The sequence below is a fragment of the Mauremys reevesii genome, linkage group 11 (assembly GCF_016161935.1).
Source record: "Mauremys reevesii isolate NIE-2019 linkage group 11, ASM1616193v1, whole genome shotgun sequence".
NCBI lineage: Eukaryota > Metazoa > Chordata > Testudines > Geoemydidae > Mauremys > Mauremys reevesii.
The window spans coordinates 18,073,238-18,089,577 of NC_052633.1; the positions used below are offsets into that span (position 1 = coordinate 18,073,238).

The 16,340-nt window shown below is 42.4% G+C and overlaps 1 protein-coding gene across 7 annotated transcripts in view; it reads right to left on the bottom strand.

Annotated features, from left to right (window-relative positions):
• The window catches only part of PARD3B (par-3 family cell polarity regulator beta), a 645,413-nt gene that overhangs the window by 374,871 nt on the left and 254,202 nt on the right, over positions 1–16,340 (bottom strand). For all 7 annotated transcript variants that reach the window (XM_039494273.1, XM_039494274.1, XM_039494277.1 and 4 more), the window contains one exon: positions 365–474. In XM_039494273.1, coding sequence (XP_039350207.1) covers positions 365–474 — 110 coding nt within the window. The remainder of the gene's footprint in view (positions 1–364; positions 475–16,340) is intronic.

The following is a 16,340-nucleotide window of genomic DNA, read 5'->3' on the forward strand; positions in this document are numbered from 1 at the left end:
GTGGTGGTTCTAAAAAAGAGAATTTTGCCACTGAGTGATGCTGAATTGGACTATATGGTATTGAACAAATAATGAATGAGGAGTCTTACTAAAAGTTCAGCTACTGCACAAAAGTCATAGTCTAGTCTCACTCTTTACTTAAATCTCCCATTAATCAGAGAAGAGACTCACTGTGAATTAAGGATATTATATCATCCAAAAATTATACTCTAACAGAACGTAAACAGAATTCAGCCCTCTCCATAGAATGAGCTTGACACCTCTGTTTCAAGGACAAATTAATTTAATTAACAAAACAAAGCTATATATATGCAAGTAAAAACAACTTCACCCTTCCTAAAAACATAAATGACGTGATACTTACAGCCACAACGGATTTCAGACTATTGTCAGTGGGGTGTGCAGCACCTGGGTGGAAGCCAGCAGGTGGGCCCAGCGCTGGGTCACTGCTCCTCCTCACTAGCAGTGGTGTGCCTAAAAGACAAAATAAAGGGTTGAGTCAAAAAGCTTCAGGGTAAAGCTCTGTGCAATTACTGTGCAATTTAATTCCAAAGACTTACAGCTTACTTTTTCACACAGGATTATTTCTATAGGTGCCTGTAAATTCTTAGAACTGATAGCATTCTGTCACTTATTATCCACTGACATACAGACATCACAAAAGACATAGACCCAACTGCACAATCCTCCACAATGGCAACGCTAAATTGACCAAACATACACTAAAATAAAAAAATGCTGACAAGCAGGGGGAAGTGACATTCTTTCAAAACCAATAAAATAACCACTGCAGGGCTTTATGGCCATATGTAGAATCACATTCCAATATGGAAACCATATGCCCACTTTAAGGCATGATCCGTAGGGTACAAAGACACTGCTAGTTTTGTTAGTTTCCAGTGATAAATAGAGGTTAGGTGTCCAGGCTGACATTTTCAGATGTACCAACAGCCTTTCATGTCTCAGGACAGCTTTTATTTTATTGTTTTACTACAGACACTAGCTTGGTAGAATTGGATCTCAGGATCACATTTCAGTAGTTCTCTCCTTTCATCAAAGATATCCCAAGGCAGTATGGGCAATTACTCATCTGTCTCGAGCCTTTTATGCAATGCTCTGAAAGATTATAGTCCCCTATTCAACACGCATGTGAGGCCATTTGGTCTGCAATGCCACAAGCAGAGAAATAATATACCTTTCTAATTCTCTTTTCCACAAGACTTAAATGGTACATCTCTCTGCTTTCCCAATGCCTGACTCAGGAAGGGCCTGAAGCTAACAGACACAGACCAGACAAAACAGAAGTGGTGGTGTTAGGTAGAAGCAAGCATCTACATCTACTGTAGTAGTAGCAGTATCTGTTCCACATTACTGAGCACGCCTAGACCTTCCGTCAACAAGTTTCACAACCTTGGCAGTTCTTCTTGATCCACAACTTGTGCCTGGATTCTCAGGTAGCATCTGTGGCCAAATGCACCTATTGCAGCCATTTCTCTGATTTGCATCCCACCAAAGTTATTCATGCCTTTATGACTGCCAGTGCACTCTATCTGGGGTTACCCCAGAAGACCAAGATGATATCAGTACACATTTTTGTGACATTAAATTCCATCCGGTTTGGTATTTATTCCAAACGTCCTGTAACTTTACCACTTCTCTTTAACCTGTCATATCTCAAATCTTCCCTTCCTTAGCAAAGTGCTTGAGACTGTAGGCTTTCCTCCTCTCTCTAGACACCTTTGACACTAACATTCTGGACCAATTTCAGATTTATCAGTAGCACAGAATCTGCTCAATTCCACAAAATTAGTCACACACCTTTCTGCTTATGAAAGTTACTTTTCCTTCCTAATCTAAACTTGACATAAGCATAGTTACTGCAATTGGCCAATGCAGTCCTTTTGGACAGACTCCATGTTTGTTTCTTTCCTGTGAAGGTTTCATTCCTACCTACCTTCGGTGACAACTCTATGTATGTTTCAAGACCCCTCCTCTATTGCACTCCATAAATTTCAGAACTCTGCTCTACTTTATCCATAGGCACATTTGTCTTTTTGGTCATCCTGTCTTTACTTTTCCCCTTAACTAATATTTTAATACTAACGATATTATGTGTACAAATTTTTACCTGCAACTCTAATCCATCCACTTTCTCTGCCTGCCTTCAAGCTACAAACTACATCTTGTACAAATTAAATCAAACTACATCTTCATCTCAACTTCCTTTAGCTAGATATCTCAAAATAAAAGAGCTCATGTTGGGCAAAAGAAACATCCTCAATCTTACAGAAAACTCTTATCTCCCTTGATTTTAACCTTGCATTTAACTGCACGGTCCGTAACCCTGGCATCATCCTGGACTCTGATAGTCTCTCAATCTCCCACATCTCTGATGTCTTAATTTCCTATCACTTCAACTACTGCAGTACCTTTTCTGTGGACTCTCCAAATGACAGCTAACCTGTAGCATGTGCCAAATGCAGATGCCTGCCTCCTCCCATGTGCAGAGAAGTATGTACATCCACATCACTCCCATCTTCAAACAATCTCACTGCCAAGTCAAACTGGCCGTCTTTTTTTAAAAAGCCCTCCATAGATATACTTCAGCTTCTCTCATACCCTTTCTTGGTGACCCAGCATTAACCTTTGTCCCTTCATTCAGCCTCACCATTGTGAGCATACCACACTCTCCTCAAAAGCTTTGGATGTCGGGACTAACCTTACTAGGTCATTTTGCTCCACTGATTCAATTTATTTCAAATCTCAGCTGAAATTAGCTTCCTCCTTTGCCTACAGATTTTTTAGACAAGGGAAATGTGGTGGATCTAATATATCTGGATTTCAGTAAGGCGTTTGATACGGTACCGCATGAAGAATTACTGGTTAAATTGGAAAAGATGGGGATCGAAATGAAAATCCAGAGGTGAATAAGGAGCTGGTTAAAGGGGAGACTTCAGAGGGTAGTATTGAAGGGGGAACTGTCAGGTTGGAGGGGGGTTACCAGTGGAGTTCCTCAAGGTTCGGTTTTGGGTCCGATTTTATTCAATCTATTTATTGCTGACCTGGGAACCAAGAGTAGGAGTGGGCTGATAAAGTTTGCGGATGACACCAAGTTGGGAGGTATTGCCAATTCAGAAAAGGATCGGGATATCCTCCAGGGAGATTTGGATGACCTTGTAAACTGGAGTATTAGTAACAGGATGAAATTCAATAGTGAGAAGTGTAAGGTTATGCATTTAGGGATGACTAACAAGAATTTTAGTTATAAGCTGGGGACGCACCAGTTGGAAGTAACGGAGGAGGAGAAGGACCTAGGAGTCCTGGTTGATCGTAGGATGACTATGAGTAGGCAATGTGATGTGGCCGTTAAAAAAGCTAATGCGGTCTTGGGATGCATTAGGCGAGGTATTTCTAGTAGGGATAAGGAGGTGCTAGTCCCGTTATATAAGGCGTTGGTGAGACCTCATTTGGAGTATTGTGTGCAGTTTTGGTCTCCCATGTTTAAGAAGGATGAATTCAAACTGGAACGGGTACAAAGAAGGGCCATTAGAATGATCCGAGGAATGGAAGGCTTGTCGTATGAAAGGAGACTTGAGGAGCTCGGTTTGTTTTCCTTAACCAAAAGAAGGATAAGAGGAGATATGATTGCACTCTTTAAATATATCAGAGGGATAAATACCAGGGAAGGAGAGGAATTATTTCAGCTCAGTGCTAATGTGGACACGAGGACAAACGGATATAAATTGTCAGTCAGGAAATTCAGGCTTGAAATTAGACGAAGGTTTCTAACCATCAGGGGAGTGCAATACTGGAACAGCCTACCGAGGGAAACAGTGGGGGCGAAGGACCTCCATGACTTTAAGATTAAGCTAGATAAGTTTATGGAAGAGATGGTATGATAGGATAACGGGCTTAGTCAATAGGTCAATTAAGTGCCACACTGGTAAATAGTACAATGGGTCAATGATACGATATAACCTTTTTCCAGAGGGTATGGCTGGAGAGTCTTGCCCGCATGCTCGGGGTTCAGCTGACCACCATATTTGGGGTCAGGAAGGAATTTTCCTCCAGGGAAGATTGGCAGTGGCCCTGGAGGTTTTTCGCCTTCCTCCGAAGCATGGGGCAGGGGTCGCTTGCTAAAGGAGTGGGTGGATCGGCTTATGTGGCCTGCATCTAGCAGGAGGTCAGACTAGATGATCATAATGGTCCCTTCTGATCTTGAATTCTATGATTCTATGTCTCAATTTATCTCTTACTCTCTCTACAAGTATTATTCAGCTGTGCAGCAATAACTTTGATGTCGGGCTATTCAAAGTGAAACTATTGTGAGCGAGCCCTGCCAGTCAATGTTCTGGAATCCTGCAGGACATAGGATCACTCATCTAGTCACTCATTCTGGGGCATTAACTCTCACTCAATAAAATAATAAAATATATTAAACCTCAAGAACCACAACAGTAGTTAACTAGATAATTATCTGAATTATAAAAATACGGTGGCTGATCATTTGATTATTGATAGTTTGTCAGATGGCAGTCAAATATTAAACCTGAAACTTGGGATTCATAATGGAAATGCCAGCTGAAACCTAACTGTAGATTAACTAACAGTCTTGATAAAATTGTGTGTGAAACATTTATTTGATAGCAAAGCCAAGAGCTTCAAAGCACTCAGACTTGAAAAAACAAGCCACTCCTTGATTGCTCAGATAACTTACCTATTCTTTAAAAGAAATGTTTTCCTTGTAGGAACAGGCAGTTTCGAAAGAGCTGTCTACAATTTCCTTTTTCTCTCCTCCTCCATAATGATTTCAAAACAACTCTTGAGACATTACAATTTGAATCAGTTGGTGTCTTCTAATCGCCCATTCCCTTTTCATGTAATGCAAACACCATAGAAGAAAGATCTCTCTCTAAACTACCAAGGCTAGTGTCAGATTTGTATTTTTGTTAGTATCTTCCAAACCTCAGTGATTCTTACTCCAACTCCACCCAATACACTTTTTTAAAGGAAAGCTAAAAACACAACTTTTCTTTAAAAGGCCGCTATCCCAACCTCCTGACTCCCTCCTCTCAGGGTCACAAATCAAGATTTGCAGGGAAGGAAGAATTTACCCAACACCTGTTAGTGGGGGAGAAAAACCCCAACCCCAACCCCCTAGGTCACGCCCCCTTCCAAAACCACCCCCCTGCAATTTAAAAATGTTTCCCTTTTTTGTACTGGCCTCTGTGACTGCTTCATCTTTTCCTTGTCATCCCCTCCCCTCCCACTTATCTAATCACACACAAGCCTTGGAAAGTTTATCTGAAAATTAATAGCTAGATAACCTATCGACCAAAAGACATGCACAAAAGATGGGCTGTCCTACTGTCCAAAAACAATGCCCACATAAAGGAGCCAACACCACCCCCTTTAAATCTAAGTGCTGTGAAAGTAGAAGGTGCTAGTGTCCCTACCAAGTTGTGGTACCTGGACCCCTGCTCAGGGGCTCCCCATCTTCCACATCAGTCTTTGGCTAGTAACTAACATATGTGAAGTCTCTCATCTCCCAAGACTGGTGGGAGAAGGGGCAATCTGTCTCTTTCATCCAACAGCTTCTTGGCTAATAGAATGAATCAGTGTGTGTTTGTTATTCTACATTTCTCTTAATTTTTTGGCTGCTGCAAAGTGGTCTCCCCTACTCTACTCAACCCACAGCCTCTGTTTTTGAGACTTCTTCCCATTAAAATACTTCAGAATTCTCAGCTCAAACACCAGTGCTAGGTACTCCATGAACAGCTTTGCCCCCAAGAATTAGGCCTGGTCTACACTGGGGGGTTGGGGGTGAGGGGGAGAAATCGAACAAAGTTACACAACTTCAGCTACATGAATAATGTAGCTGACGTTGACGAACTTAGATCTACTCACTGCAATGTCTTTACTGCGGTGAGTCAACTGCTGCTGCTCCACCCGTTGACTCTGCCTGCGCCTCTCGCAGAGGTGGAGTACAGGAGTCGACGGGAGAGCGCTCAGGGGTAGATTTATCGCGTCTAGACTAAATGTGCTAAATCGATCCCCTCTGGATCGATCGCTGCCCGCTGATCCGGCAGATAGTATAGACATACTCTTGGTGATATTGAGGCAAACTTTCCTGCTGCTTGCAACAGCTACCCCCAAAAAGAAACCCCATCAAAAAACTAACAATCCAGTACAAAGATTCCTTCAAAAGATAGAGTAGTGCTCAAATATGTACTCCCATCTTAAGTAAAAATATTTTGTAACAGTGTCATCTGGTGCATGACTCATGTCATAACAGTATAATAGGATCATTGCTTAATAGGTGAGAGGGAAATGATTTTCCCATCCTGCAAAAATTTTCAAGATTTCTAAAAATTTTCCAGTCCTGAATCGGGACAAAAAGTAAAAAAAAAAAAAAATCTCAAAATTTTTCACAAACCGATCCATAAATTTTTTTGGATTGTGTGAATTAAAACATTTTGTTTTGATAATTCTGTAACATTTCATTTATATTTTGACCTTTTAAAAATGTTTACCTTTCTTGCCATGAAATTCCAAAACAAAAAGTAATTTTGAACCAAAAAACAATACTTTGCTTCAAAAACACCACAATGGGACATTTCAACAATTTTTTTAAATTTCAAATTGGGAGATTTGTTAAAGCTACCCATTTTCTGCAAACAGTTTCAGTTTGATGAATCAGCATATTCCAACTCAAGAGTTTTTTGGCAGAACATTCCCACCCAGCTCTATCTATACTCCATTACCACTGCAGTTATGACTTTGTTTTCTTCCTTTCAATACACTGAATATACCACCAATTTGCATCAACTCAACATTTAGCTTATATTTCTACTTACATGGGCAAATTTCCCATTGAACTCTCATCAACCAGTCCCAACGTTATAAAGGTTGGTAAACAATATCAACCTCAAACTGAATCCAACAAAATGAGAAAGGAAAATTGCAACCGAGAAATAAACCCAGTCAATCCTGTGGTTCCCACTCTCTCAAACTACATTTTCTCATGGTTCACAAACCATGCTTACACTAGAGGAAGATACATCATTTATACTGTTGCTGCTTCTATGGCCTGGGTCATCTGGTCCAGTAATAAGAATAGCTCCCGTAAAAGTGTACAGTTTTAGCCATGATTATGAACCTAAGAAAAAACAGTCAAAAACTGATGGTTGCACTGGCTGTGTTCCATTTTCTTCTTCATTTCACGGAATAAGAGGTTAAAGATCAAGAAAAGCTACAGTACATGTAAGTGGTAAAGACTCTGAAATATATATATATATATTGTGTGAGATCATTATAGTCTTAACAGTTCAGTGCCACACTGTACTTGCATCACATGCCAGTGAGCCCCAAACTTTTGAGGGTTGCACCTCTCCTTATCCTGTGCATGCCCCCACACAGCTGGGAGGTGGGGCAGGGGCCGTGGGGAGGAGGAGAGGCCACAGCTGGGGGGTGGGGCAGGGGCTAGAAGCTGGGCCTGTGGCAAGGTGTGGTCTGCTCCCGGCCCTGGGCCACGAGCGAACTGGGGACAGGAATGAGCTGCGCCGAGGCTGGGGATGGGGACGGGCCCAGGGATAGGGACGTGGCTAGGGGGCAGGGCTGGGCCAGAGCAGAGCTGGGGGCCAGGAGGGGCTGAGTGGTGCTCACACCCACCCCCCATGGGGGCTGGCACAGGCCTCACCACGCCCCCCTGAACATTCCTCTGCACTTCCGTAGGGAAGCATGTCCCACAGTTTGGGGACCTCTGTCATATGCCAGGATCAGCTGTATCTGAAAAACTATTTCCCAGCTAAGTAGCATGCGAACAAAGCCCAGAAAGTAATCAGAACCCAGTGAGTGGCATTTATTTTATCTTATCTTATTGCAATAAATAAAGCCAAGGCCATTTGTTTTCTGCAATTAAATGGCCAGCCATGGGAAAACCAGATACTATTTTGGTATGTCATTTATTGTTTCACGTATTTCATTAAAATACATTCCTACTAAGCCACTGGCTACTACCCTGTGAAAGAGACAAATAGTGTGGAAATCAAGGGTCTATTGTCACTTTTACACGATACACTTAACAAAAAAATTTGCTTGAGAAAGAATTAAAGAACTGTAATAGGATGTACACAGGTTTGGAAGAATTCAATTTTTTAAAAAAAAATTTTGATGGATAACATCCATGTTTATTTTAAAGCTATTTTTTTATTTTTATCTATTTAAATGTTCACAGTTCCACAAACCTATGGGGGAAGGTTAGACAATTATTTAATGACAGTAAATGTTGAGATTCAAAAAGTTAAAGCTTTATAACTGTTAAAACAAATTGTTAACATATACAAAGTAAATAAATAAATTCTCAAGCAGCATTTTTCTTACTTTGTTGATCTGTAAATTTTGATTATTACTGATGGGAATATTTTTTCATAGGTTTGTGTGTGTGTGGTGAAATCAATGTTTACCAACAGTTACCAATAAAAATTGAATCCTTCCAAACCTAGCTGTACAGTACTCATGTAACTCCAGTGCAAACCAGCTGTCAATGTTCGTGAAAAAATATGGATCTTCTGATAGTGATACAAATATACTCTCTAACCAATGTTAGTACTAAAGAATAATTAGGAAACTGCGTATATAGATAATGGTACCTTGAAAATACACACAGTAAAAGCATGGTGTGTGCCCATTACACATACATATCTTAAGTGTACTCACTACTGTCTCCCCTCCGAACACTGATAATACATACTGAGCACCATCATTTTTTTTCCATCTAGTGCAGATCTTTTTAGATAAACGGGACACTTTTTTTTTTTTTTGAAAGAAAGAAAGAAAAAGTTCTATCATCTTTTTCCTTGCCTCAGTTAGGGAACAAAGTGTTTTTGTTGGTTTATTGGGTCTTATTTAAGGGGGCAGAGGGTTCCCCCTCCTTGCTCTCCTTTTATTACCTTATATTTCTATATTATTCTACTAATGCTGTGGCATTGGCTTTGAATATTTATTATAATAATCCATGTAAGATCAGATAGACAATGCATTTCTTTGAATGCCAAAACACATAACATCCTTTTCTGGCTAGGGCAAGTAATCGGATTATCTAGAAACACTATTGTTTGCAGGTAAAGTATTTGGTGGTATTGTAAACCCCCCAAATTTATGTTCAAGAACTGAAAGTATTATCTCATCTTTTGTGAAATTCATAAATTCCAGATGACAAATTCAAATGCACCTCTAAAATTGTAAATGCCCCCTTGTGGCCATATTTTATAATCTCAATTAATGCAGGGACTTTCCCCCTACTCTATAACTTTAATGTAGAACCAAAATTTCAGTATCCTATTGCATGTTAAAGGCTCTAATGTGCATATGGCTGTGTCAACATTATTGTTAATATATTTAAACTTTGACAAAGCTGATAAGAAAACGCCCTGCAATCTTTCCCTTAAAGTAAACTGTGTATTATCTAGTTTCAAGCAATGTAGATCAATCATTTTCCATTTAGCTAGCATCACCTTGCCAAAGGATTAGTATCTACAGAGATTCACTGTTAACAATACATTTTCCACTAATCCTTATGTTTTGGAAAGAAATTTTTTTTAAACCAAAAAACCAAGTTGAAACAAGCATATGGTATAAACCACAGCCTTTTTTACACACAGATTTTACATTAGGGAAAATAGAGGAGAGCAGTTCTGCTATTTGAGCCCAATTAATAACTGAAACATTTGGATAAATACAATGTCAGAGGATATATCGCCATACAGAATACATTTAAGCACTACTTTATTTTTATTTTAGAAAAAGTTCATCAAATGTACTTATGAGATATGAATGAGATATGAATGCATACACTAAACAGGTTACTTTCCCCTCTGTTCTAAGGCACAGTTCACATGCCCTGTGTAGGATCAAACTCAACACTTTTCCCAGTGTTGGACTTTAGGGAAACTAAGTGAGCAATAACACTTGAGCTCAAAGTTGCCTGTTCTGAGGCCTTGTCTACACTGGCAAGTTTCTGTGCACTAAAGCAGCTTTCTGCGGTGTAACTCCCGAGGTGTACACACTGCTGAGCCACGTAGTGCGGAGTTGCAGCACTGTTAAAAAACACACCCTGATGAGAGGTGTATACTTTCTGCGCCAGGGCTACAGCACCGCGGTGCCAGTGTAGACACCCTGATCGATTACAGCGCTGCAATTGGCCTCTAGGAGGTGTCCCACAATGCCTGTTTTTGCCTCTCTAGTCATCGGTTTGAACTCTACTGCCCTGCCCTCAGGTGACCAACCATGAGCCCCACCCCTTAAATTCCTTGGTAATTTTGAAAGTCCCCTTCCTGTTTGCTCGGTGACATGTGCAGTGGTCTCAGCACATCTTTCCAGGTGACCATGGCTGCTCCATGAACCAGGCAATCCCCCGCTTGGAGCAATGCCAAGCTGCTGGACCTCATCAGCATTCGGGGAGAGGAGGCTGTCCAGTCCCAGCTGCGCTCCAGCCGTAGGAATTATGATACCTATGGATAGAGTTCATGATGCATGACAGAAAGGGGCCATGATCAGGTCAAACTGCAGTGCAGGGTCAAAGTGAAGGAGCTACAGAACGCCTACCACAAGGCGCGGGAGGCAAACCACTGCTCCGGTGCTGTACCCACGAGCTGCCGGTTCTACAAAGAGACCCCACCTCCACAGTGACCCCACCTCCACGGCGAAGGTCACTGTGGATACTTTGGTGGCTCGCATGCCAGTCGAGAGTGAACCGAGCCAGGAGAAGGAAATCTTGGACGAGGATGTGGAGGGGGACACAGAGGCAGAGGACGACTCGGAGGTCAGAGTTGCATGCAGCCAGGAGCGCTTCTCTACCCCAGAGGAAGCTAGCCAGTCACAGCTGTCGGAGCTTTCTGAAGCACAACAGGAGAGGAGGCCCCTGGTAAGTAGCTTTGATTTTGGGAATCGCGGAAGCGAGTTGTTGGGGGCAGGAGGGTTGCAGAAAGCAGGCTTGTGTCTGTATGATGCGCGTACCACCACATGCCTAGCCTGAGCAGTGGAACACTGTGTTGATTGACTCCCTCACTTCACGGGAATCTACCCCATAGATCTCCATGTAACTCTCAGAGATACTAGACAATCTGCTGTTGCAGGTTCTTTGGCAGAGCTGCTTTGCGTCTTTCCCCATTAAGGGAACTTTCCTGCGCCACTCTGCCATCACTGGGTGGAGGGACAGGGGTGGGGACCATTGCTGCACATAGGCAAGCCACATAAGGGCCAGGGAGGAGGTTCAGTCTTGGAGAAGACCCTCCCTTGATTCCCTACTCACCCTCAGCAGTGAGATATCTTCCATAATCAACACAACTTGTGGAAAATGTGGGGAAAGTAATGATTATAAAAGCCCCCCGCTCCCACTACAGTGCTGGCTCTCCCCAAGAGCCACGTGCCCAGGTTACAGTACGGTCTTGGGACACTGATTTCCCCTGCCCCTGTGGTTACTCACCATTTTGGGGGTCTTGTGGCTCATGTGTGCTTGCCTGGGGTCAGCCAGCTAGTGACATGTATGTGAATACTGGCTGTGTTTTAAATCACTGAAGCAGTGGTCTGTGTGTTGCAAACAATACTGCTTCCGTAAAATGTTGCATTTTGGCTTTACAGATATGACCTTGGGAGCCCACCCTCCCTCTTTGTTATCACCAGCTGAACAGCCGCGCAGAATCAGAAAGCGGCCACGAAGAACTAAAGAGGACTTTCTGCATGAAGTCACGATGCACTCCCCGGCCAAAAAACAAGAATTGAAGGAGTGGCGGGACAGCGAGAAGAGGGACCAAAAGGAGAATGCGGCGCATCAGAACGAAACCACAGAGCGCCAGCAGGTCTTTAATCAGCCAAAAGCACTCAACAGTCATTCTGCACTTGCTCAGCCTGCTGTTGAACCTATTTGCTGCTGTCAAGGTGCCCAGTGTATGGCTTCATAAGCCACGGCATTAAGGGGTAGGCAGGGTCTTCCAGGATTACAATGGGCATTTCAACTTCCCCTAAGGTGATCTTCTGGTCCGGGAAGAAAGTCCCTGCTTGCAGCTTCCTGAACAGGCCAGTGTTCCAAAAGATGTGTGCGTCATGCACCTTTCTGGACCAGCCTATGTTAATGTCCGTGAAACACCCATGGTGATCCACAAGCACCTGGAGAACCAGAGAAATACCTTCCAATTAATGTATTTGTGGCTAGGTGGTCTGGTGCCAGAATTGAAATATGCGTGCCATCTATCACCCCTCCGCAGTTAGGGAAGCCCATTTGTGCAAAGCCAGCCACATCACACACATTGCCCAGAGTCACAGTCTTTCAGAGCAGGATGCGATTAATGGCCCTGAAGACTTCTATCAACACAAGTCCAACGGTGGACTTTCCCACTCTGAACTGGTTAGCGACCGATCTGTAGCAGTCTAGAGTAGCCAGCTTCCACAGTGCAATCGCCACGTGCTTCTCCAGCGAAAGGGCTGCTCTCATTCTTGTGTCCTTGTGCCCCAGGGCTGGGGCGAGCTCATCACGCAGTCCCATGAATGTGGCTTTCCTAATCCGAAAGTTCTGCAGCCACTACTTGTCATCCCAGACGTGCATGACGATGTAATCCCACCAGTCAGTGCTTGTTTCCCAAGCCCAAAAGCAATCTCGTGTCATAGCTACTACGCGTGGCAAGATCAATATCAAACTCCTCTTGCCTTTGTAGTTTAAGGAATAACACCACTGACACCCATGACGTGTTATTGAGAGCAGGCAGCATATTGGTCGACAGTACAGGATCCATTCCTGCAGACCGAAGAGGCAGAGCGCACAGTACACAAACTGTTGGAAGATGGTGCCAAATACGGACAGAAGCACAGGGATAGCTGAGATGTGAAGCAATGCATCTGTGGGACAGGACCCGGGATGCCCCATGACCCCCACCGCCTTCCCACAATTCTTAGCGGCAGAGGAAGGAAAGGAAGAGATGCTCTGTGGGATAGCTGCCCAAAGTGTACCGCTCCAAATACTGATGCGAGTACCGCAAGTGTGAACACGCTATTGAGCAGGCAGTTGACAGAGTGAACACACAACAGCGGTTTCCCTTCAGCGCTCTCTGAGCGGTGCTGTAACTGCTGGTGATGTAACTCTGCCAGTGTAGACATACTCTTAGAGTTCTTTGCCCTCGATTGCTCAGCCGATGTCTAGTTTCTCTCTGCATCAGGTCTAAAACCTGATTCCTCCCTTTTTATTTCCTCTAGGCTTGATGTGGCATGTAGGTGTTGTGGGACCAGCTTCAGCCCTTGTCCCCGGAAGAGATCATTGGCCACTTCCTGTGCTGGTCCACTGTGGCATTTGTCCACCCCCACCACATTAACACAGTGCTGGATAGATGAATATCAAATCACATATGGTGAATTTGAAAGTGAGTTTTATTGTTATTGGTTATTGGGAATACAACCAAGTGGCTACACCACTAGTTTGGGATGAAACAGCCCAGAGAAGTAATGTTAATGTACAAAATACTAATACTGTGGTTAATCGTGTTAGCAAGTGTTAACTCTTTAATACATTGTGTCTTGGTTCACAGGCGCTGACTTTTATTTTTCCCAGTGGGTTCTCCACCCCTACTCCGCCCTTTCCCCCAGGTCCCATCCTCCCCCCACCCCCCAGTTCCGCCTCTTCCTGTCCCACTCTGTCCCCTACCCCAAAGCCCCACCCCCGCAGTTTTCCATCCTCTCCCAAGCACCTCCAGCCAGCTGCCAAACAGCTGACTGGTAGCCCTGCCAAGCAGCTGTGGCTGGTGAGTGCTGAATACCCTCTATTTTTTTCCCCATGGGGGCTTGACCCCGGAGCACACCCATGGAGTCAGCACCTCTGTCTTGGGTTTGTTCAAATAAAAAGGAAGAATGACTATAGAAGTGAGCGTACATGTTTGGATTGAGTACCATAAACTGGATGGAAGGAGATTTGTAATAAACCATCTACAAAATTAAAGTCATAATTTCAAATGTTGTTCCTGCACACTAAAAGGCTGACTGTGATGGGAAAAAGCTGCCCATCAAGTGTGTATCCAATTGTCAATTGGAGAAGTCATTCCAATGACAATTACTCTTTTGACTGTCTCTGCATTACATATTCTACAGCAGACAATAAAAATTCTCTCTCACATACAAACCCCTAGAAATTTTAGAACAACTGCCTTTGCTCAAATCTCAAAACTTGTATCCAGTGTTGAACGTACACAAAAATACAAAACACCATATAAGTCTGAAATTGCAGTCTCAGTGTAGTTGGATAATTATTGACTGAAAAATATTTGGCATACTAAACAGACAGTAACCACCATACAAACTAGGACTCACACTGGCTTTTAAACTGGTTCTATAATGAATCAACCCAGGCACTGAAAACAAAGCAAGCATTACAAAATAAGATTTTTTTTTAATCCAAGAAAGCGCATTACTACAATTTATTTAATATCATAAGAACCCGAGATACAATTAGAACTCCAGTTTGGTTGTCAGTAACATATTATACCCCTTAGTATCCAGTAAATAGGTCTGTTTTCCTTAGTTTTCTACAGAAATTTCATGTTACAATCAAAGAGATACTCCAGCCAGTCAGTACATTAAGACAGTGCATATTAACTAGGATAGTTAAATTCACTCAGCCTTCAGTCTCATTACTTAATATCACCTGAGGCAATGTGCATTTGTCCTAACATGTACTTAAAATGCAACTCTCAGTAAGCAGTCCATGTTAGCCTCATTACAAAGCTATGCCACTTTCTCTTATGTAATGCGCCTCTACTTTTTAGGTTAAAGTCAATTTTAATTACTCATAACAGCAGCTATCTATATAAATTAAGATATTTGACTATCTGTCTTAGGTATTTTTAGAGTGCCTATCACCGTGATATTTAAATTCTCATGGGTACAAGGATTAGATTAACAGACTGGGACTAGGCAAACAATCAGGCAATTGACTCAATCCAATTCTCCAAATGGAAGTAAACCCATTTCTAAAGTATGAACCCTTTTGTATGCTCCCGTTTGAATTAATTCATAAAGCAACCGTACCCCATAAACTGAAATGGTTTTTCTCATATTAGGAAAAAGCAAGTGCAAGTGCAAGTAAAATCTTAAAGAGGCTTTAACAAAAAAACTGCCTTTTATTTATATATTTGTTTTGAACAGTGCCGGAAGAAGGTTCAACAGCATGATCTTTTCCTGTCGCATACATTATAAAACACTTATGTAATGAATGAAAATGTTTTATAAAACACAGTAATTGTGTCTATGCTTTATACCTTCACAGCCAAACGTCTTTGGGGTTCTCACTGTTTAGAGTGGCACATCACAGAACTAGTAAGAGACTGAACATTTTAAAATATATCATCTTGGGTTCACACATTTACCCACTAGTATGAGAATCTTGGATGTTAAATTTTCAGTAGTACAGTTAATCCAGACCCTTAAACTTCAGAACTGAAATATCAGCATGAAATGAAGTTACTGCCTCCTTATCTTACGGCATTACACATTTACAGAAGAATTATCAGTAACTGCGCTGCTTGTAGACATTTTTTTCCTCCCTAATGTACCATGCTTAAAAGAGATCTTATCTTCAGGACCAAAATTTGGAGTTTGAATAGATTCTGGTTAAATCACTACATCTGCCAGATGCAGATTGATATCAAGGCCTACGATCACCTCTGTCATCGTGGAGCAGCTGTTTTTAATGCATCACCGAGGAAGTGTATAGATTGAATTGAGTTCCAGGTGCCTCTGAGGGACAATTCTTCTTCACTGAATCACCACTGATTGTAGGCAGTTGTCTAAACTTGATACTTGCTTTTTGGTGTATCCATGTTATGTCATGTGATCTGCAACACCTGTTGCACAAGCCACGCATGCACACCACATCATTTTGCAAGTGAAGCACATTTGACTCATATCATTGCAACCACACAATACAGCCATGGTTCAAAATCAGCACTTCGCATTCTGGTCAGACATCCCATAGTGCACTGCACTGTCGTTGTGCTTCATAAATGTTGAGACTTTTCTCACTGCCCACTGTGGTATTCCTCCCAGAAGGCAATGGAACTCAGTGGCTTCAGCTCAAACTAAATAATTCCCCTGATTACTCTCTTTTCCTCCCATCATCCATCTGGAGTTTGCGAGCCAGCACCATTTTTAAAGCACTGTCAGGCAGCATGGAGGAAACACTGGCAAGATCTGCAAACCTCATGGTGATGAATATCAACAGGCTGTTGCAAGCATATGTAAAGTTGTGCGATGAAATCAGAACCAGGGCAATGAGGGGGAGGCTGAAGTTGAGCAGACACTTC